This window comes from Aythya fuligula, chromosome 3 (genome assembly GCF_009819795.1).
Source record: "Aythya fuligula isolate bAytFul2 chromosome 3, bAytFul2.pri, whole genome shotgun sequence".
Lineage (NCBI taxonomy): Eukaryota > Metazoa > Chordata > Aves > Anseriformes > Anatidae > Aythya > Aythya fuligula.
This window is the reverse complement of record NC_045561.1, coordinates 103,106,431-103,112,484: the sequence shown is the minus strand read 5'-3', so window position 1 is coordinate 103,112,484 and position 6,054 is coordinate 103,106,431. Positions and strand designations below refer to the sequence as shown.

Sequence of the window (6,054 nt, the reverse complement as noted above, 5' to 3'; positions counted from 1 at the left end):
TGGTGCCCTCTAATTCGGCGTACCTGCGCAGAAGGTTGGAGCTCTGTACCGGGGGGGCTGTGGGCTGGGAGCTGAGCGATGTTTTAGCCTGGCAGCAGCTGGACTGACACAGGGGAGCCGCAGAGCAGCTATCACCACAGCAAGGAAGCATTTAATTCCGCCTGCTTTCTCCCAGAATAATGAATGAATCAAACTGACCTGAGACGTGAACGACAGCAGCCCCATTTTAACTGTTACAAACCTGTGCTCAGCCACGAAGGAACCACAGTGGGGGAAAGCCGTTGTGTTTTTAAACGTGATGGGAAGTAACCAAAGCTGTGCTGAGAGAGTTGCCCGAGTCTCTGCCTTCCCAGCCCAGGATCTTGTTACACTAATACTTGAACGTGTGCCTTACGGTATTCCTACCTGGCTAGCTCCTGTTTTGTGTACTGGTTTTGGTTTGTTTGGTTTGCCTTTGTTGGTTTTTGTTGTTTTTTTTTGATTCCAGGAGAAGCACACGTGTGCGGAGTTAGTTAATTTAATTCCCAATACAATAAAAGCTTTTTATATTAAAAGAAAAAAAAAAAGCCAATTAAACAAGAGCTGGTTTTGTGATGTCCTTTCTGAAAGATCTTTAGCTGTAAAACTGGGACCTAAAAGGGCTTGGAGGTGTGGGTTGGGGCTCAGGCTCCCAGCAGCCGGGTGCTGAGTGCCTCGGGGTGTCCTGCAGGGGCTGCTACACCTGAAATCGATCTGAAATCATTTCACCTCTGAACTCCTGTAACCCATCCCTCGTCTGATCAGGGTTTCAGAAACTGAACTCGGTTTGTTCTGTACAGCTAAAGGGAGACGACAGCTTCCACAGGGAGCCCTGCCACTCCATAGCCAGCCTTTATTGCAGGAAATCACTGCAGCAGCCAAGCCAGTTTAATCTTCATAAACATTTACAAATGCAGCCAACGTGCTTCTGGGCTGCCTCCAGAGACATGAAGAATAACCAGCTGCAAGCCCATTCATAACGTAGGTGCCAGGTCCTGGCCAGTGCCTCAGTTCTTAACGAAGTTAAGATGCAGGCGTAAAGAAGCTGCTGCTGGTGCCCAGCCTGAGCTCACCCCCACACACCCCAAGCTATCATCTATCACTATCAAAAACCTCACCAAAGCACAGGTAACAGCTTTTACTGCTTCATTACAGCCAAACACATGAATTATTCTTGACAAAAGAAAAAAAGAAATCTATGCTGCTGCTACATATCAGCACCTAGGTGTGACAGACCGCGTGGATCGCCCTGGAGCTGGGGCAGGCAGTCCTTAGGGCAGCCTCTTTCCTTTCTGCTGTCACAGGACAGCTCAGAGCACTTCTCCTCCAGCTCTTTTACACAGTTTATCACCAGAACTTCCCAAGCCCTCAGCGCAGGATGCGTGCAGCCAAACCACCCCCTGGGCTCATCTTTACCCTGACATTTGCAGCACGCTGCAGGTACCGGCTGTCCATCAGCAGAATCGCTCTGTGGGGCAGGTTGGGCTCCTCGGGCTCGCTCCTGCGGCACGTCCTCACAGCAGACTGGCCTCGGGGTGCAGGTGGTCCACCTCCCGCCAGTAGGGAAGCAGGGAGGGCAGCGCGGACACTTTATTCTCCAGGCGTTTCCAAAGCTGGGCTGCCAGAAAGCTGTTCCCTTTGGCCGACAGGTGAAGCCCGTCAGACAAATAGGCAGAGAAATCCTACAGGGGAGGTTAAAAACCTCGGCATCATTTCAGCGATTCGGCATCATTCCAGCGATTTCAGTCCCAAAGCCTCCCCCCCGACGCCGTACCTGATTTTTTTGCATCAGTGTCCACAGGTCGAGCACGTCAGTCCCGCAGTCCCCGGCTACCTGCACGCAGGCCTGGGCGTACTGCCCCGTGGTGGCATTGCGGCGGTTCAGTTTGTCACCTGCCAGGCACAAGGGAAAGGCTCAGCAATCTCCAGCAAAAAGTTCCTGACGGCAGGGGACTGCAGAACTGGAAGCAAACATCTGGTACTTAATGCAGTTTTGCTTCAAAAAATTAAATTGAAAAGCAAAACAAAGATGTTTTATAGTCAAGGCCTGCCCTGAAACAGCAAACCACAGCATCTCCCCAGCCCGTTTATCTTTTTCTCTGCTGTGCCAATCCTGCCCAGCCTGCCATTACTCAGCAGGTACAAAGAAGGAGCATGGAAACTTCCCAAGGGGCAGCCACTTCTGTCAGTGCTATGCACGAGCAGATCAGGATGGGATTCATTAGTCGATAATATTCCACATGCTCATCCAAGAGATGTGTAGGACCAGCGAGCAGTCAGTGCCCATCAGCTCAAAGCACACGAACGCGCTCTGGCACCAACACAAAACTGATCGTCTGGGCTCACTGACTTGAACTCTGGGGCTAAAAAGCAGAAATTCTGCCCAGACGCATTTACCTTTGGCAAGGCACTCCTTCTCCCAAGCTGACTCCTGAAGAGGGGGCGGCGTTATCAGAATGATCCTGTCCTCAGCGATGTCGATGGACTTCAGGTACTGCACCATGCTCTTCAAGTTCGCCGCGTATTCCTCCAAAGGAACGTGCTGCTTAGGGTTCAGATCTGTCGGGGGTGGAGGAAATGTGTTAGTGATGTAAAACTGAGCTGCTTGCACATTTATTACATGACAAGTAAAATGGTTTTCATACATAATAAAAAGGTGGGCACTTCCCACTTTTGGTAAACAGTTCACCTGCTTAATTCAGGAGGTGTGGTGGGAAAATTCAGCTCCTCAACATCCAGAGCAGACAAATCAGGACCTTAAACACAGCACTTCTAATATAGATGAGGCACAGGGAAAAAGAAATCACCTTTGTTTTTGGAGATGCTTTTTCTTACAGGCTGCATCTTAGTATTAGACCACATCATCACCTCAAACTTCACCCAAAACAAAACCTAAGGTTTTTAACTCTGTTGGATGCAGAGAAAATTTTGGAAAGTCCCATGGGCTTTACAGACAGTCCTTTATGTACTGATCTTACAGTTTTGATTACACTAAGCTCTGCGTGCTGCTATGGTTATCTTAAAAGAGAATCCAAGTGCTATCTTCCCTCATTTCATCAACTGCCAAGGATCCTTCAGGCTGCTTTAAGGGCTGAAAAATCAGCTCGATGCCCAGCTCCTGTTTTTAGTGTTGGATATATGATTAATTCTTGAGCACCTTCAAGTTTCCTGGTATTGTTAAAACTTGGTCAGAGAGAAAGGGAAGGCAGTGCATGGTTTAAATACACACACAAAAAAAAATCGATCCACTGTAAAAATGAAAAAAAATGACAGCTATTTCACAGAGAAGAAGCAGGAAAAGTCTGTGTAACTTTCTGTCTTTTCTACTAAACTATAAATCTGTCATAAGAGCACAGGTCACAGGAAAAAAAAAAGAAAGTTACCGTACCTTTCAAAGCGCTGTCATTAGCTCCAAAGAAAATCGTGACTGCAACAGTACTCTCAGCACCAGAATTTTTGCTGATCAGTCTCGGAAGGATCACTTTAGCCCACCTGGTATTGTACCCCGAGAGTCCACGATTTACAACATCGCATTTTCTGAAACAGACACACGTATCAGAAAGAACATCTCACCCCACCAGAACGAAACTCGAGAAATTTTGACCTGTTTTGTCAGGATAACTGCCTCTGCATCTCAGCCTCAGTGAGATGTCACAGGAGTTTCTAGCAGAATCGTAACTTTATGTTTTAAAAGCGCACTCACAGGTTGCAGCTACAGTATTGAGTTATCACTTACTGAGACTATGAAACCAGAAAAGCAACTTTGACAAAAAAAAAGATATTTTTTTTTTCTTTCCACTCAAGCTTTACAGCAACCTCCAATGGGTATTTCTACCAGTATTGGGATGGACACCACCAAGAAATTCCCATGTCAATAAATAAATAAATAAATAAATGATAATAAACACACATCGAACACTACTTTGTGATGCTTTTCTTTTTGAAGTTGCTTGATGCAAAAATGACTTTTTGCATGCTGGTAAGAAGTACTTTTAAAACGTAAGCTCTTACCTGACAAGTCTCTCAGCAAGGAATGCTCCCCAGCCGTGCTCCTGGAAGGAAAACTGAACACAGGGAGCATGTCAGACTGTCACTAGAAGCAGCACTCACTCCTCAGCAGGTCAGCAGCATTTACTTTCTTATTTTCCTGTTCTTTACTAAGATTATTTCACTGTGACTTCATTCTGGGGAGCACCTCTCACAAATCCTTTCTCTACATGCTACCTCAAGCGCAGTTTGAAACCCACCTCTTTTAGTAGTGGGGAATAAAAGATCAAAATCCCCTTCCCCTTTTCCTTATTCCCACTGCTGCATCACCCATCCTGCTACAGCATTTTGCCTGCTGACAGAACTACAAAGAGAGCTACTTTAGACACAAACCTGCCTTTAAAAGGAACCACTCTCCTTCCAGAAACAATAGCCCAGCTCTGTGATCTGCTTCACCGTGCTATGGTGCAGGGCATCGAGCACAGAGCAGAGCCCCTGCACTCCCCAAAAGGGTTCCCTGAAAGGAACGGAGCCCCAGAATGGACACCAGCGTGCCCCAGCGGGTATTGCCTCAGAGGAAACCTCTACATAACCCCAGCGTGGTCACCCTGACACCAAATGTGTCCCTGGGGGCTGCACAGGAGCAGGGATGGGGCTGGGGGGGGGGGGAGGAAGCAAAGGGGTGGCTGGTACAAAAAACAGGCTGTGGAAAACACCAGCGACACACCAGCAGTTTCACTTTTACCTGACACTTCTCATATGTGGCCTTCACTGCAAAAAGGGAGTGAATCTCCTAAAACACAGCCCCCTGGAAGGTGTCCCTGGGGGTTCAGCAGGCTCGCTTCCCGCCTCACGGCCTCCCTCCTGCCCCTGAGGTGACAGCGGCTGAGCCAACCCCCCCCCCCCTCCACACACACACACACCCCCCCGCAGCTGTAGAGTGCGCTCATTTTTCCTTAAAAACCAGTAAGAAATAACACCACTGCAGCACCAGGCCTTGAGGGAAGTCTGCTGGAGCAGTGGAAAACCTGAGGGGAGGCCAAGGCCGGGGCTGCCCTTCAGATACCACACAAGAGGCACAGGGATGTTCACGGGGCTCTGCAGCTCTATGAGGGAACCCCACCGGCCCCATAGCGGCGAGGAGAGCACACGGGGAGTGCCATGAGGCCGCTACCTCAGTGATGGAGTCTCCAAAAAGGACGATGCGGGGCCAGAGCAGCAGCCGCCCGCCAACACCCGCCTCTGCCAGCGCCATGGCGGCTGCCGGACATCCGCCAGCAGCAGCAGCAGGAGGAGGAGAAGGAGGAGGAGGAGGAAAAGGAGCGGCTGCTGCTAAGCTCCGCAGTCAGATCCCCTCGTGTCGAGCGGGAATTAAAAAAAATCCCAGTCACAGCCATTCAGATGCTGAGCATCCTTCCTTGGGAGGTGGTGCTGAGGGCCTCCCACCCGGGTGACAACAGTCCTAAGGCTACTCTAGTGCTGTTTGCCTGTCCTAACGAGCGCTTCCGCAGCTCTCAAAGCTCCAGCAAAATACCTTAAAATGGCAGGAAATAAAAAGGGATTGGGCCCGCAACTGAAATGGGAGTGAAGCTGGGGCCTTGAGACTCCCCCCACCTTGCACCCTCACCTGCCTGGCAAGGCTCGCTGGGCTGAAACACCGCCAAACAAAACTTTCCCCAGCACAAAATCCTGAGCAGCTGCTTTTCTTCACTTTTATTTTCACATTTTACTGCTTTCCCCTCCTTTTTTAAAAAGCCTTTTAAGTGATGTACATCCTCCTACAAACCCACTAGAGGTTTTGGAGGAGACTGTGGTTGGGGGGAAAATGCACTCACTGCAGGATAACATCCGTCTGCCCCATGACAGAAGCAGCTGTGAGCATCAGTTTGAAAAAAAACAGCACAAACCAGAAAGATGAAATATGAAATGACAATTTTGGAGACCTATTCCACCGATATATTAAAAATAAACCACGTTGCATTTATCAGAAACACATTTAAAAAAAAACAAAAAAAAAAAACACAAAAAACACAACAACAACAACAACAA

General features: G+C 48.6%; 1 protein-coding gene across 1 annotated transcript; it reads right to left on the bottom strand.

The window, feature by feature from the left end:
- Positions 1–1,136: 1,136 nt before the first annotated feature.
- IAH1 (isoamyl acetate hydrolyzing esterase 1 (putative)) lies at positions 1,137–5,272 on the bottom strand. Its single transcript, XM_032185668.1, has 6 exons — positions 5,180–5,272; positions 4,030–4,082; positions 3,407–3,555; positions 2,416–2,577; positions 1,793–1,911; positions 1,137–1,700 (listed from the first exon to the last, which is right to left on the bottom strand). Exons 1-6 carry the CDS (start codon positions 5,258–5,260, stop codon positions 1,533–1,535), a joined length of 732 nt encoding a protein of 243 aa, XP_032041559.1. The 5' UTR covers positions 5,261–5,272; the 3' UTR covers positions 1,137–1,532.
- Between the last annotated feature and the right edge of the window lie 782 nt (positions 5,273–6,054).

Bases quoted from the DNA above. Each gene is read 5' to 3' on its own strand.
- IAH1 (XM_032185668.1), bottom strand. From the start codon at position 5,260: ATGGCGCTGGCAGAGGCGGGTGTTGGCGGGCGGCTGCTGCTCTGGCCC. The intron at 1,912-2,415 runs GTAAATGCGTCT...TGTGCCTGGCAG, and splicing joins GAAGGAGTGCCTTGCCAAAG to GTGACAAACTGAACCGCCGC. The intron at 1,701-1,792 runs GTACGGCGTCGG...CCTCCCCTGTAG, and splicing joins CACTGATGCAAAAAAATCAG to GATTTCTCTGCCTATTTGTC.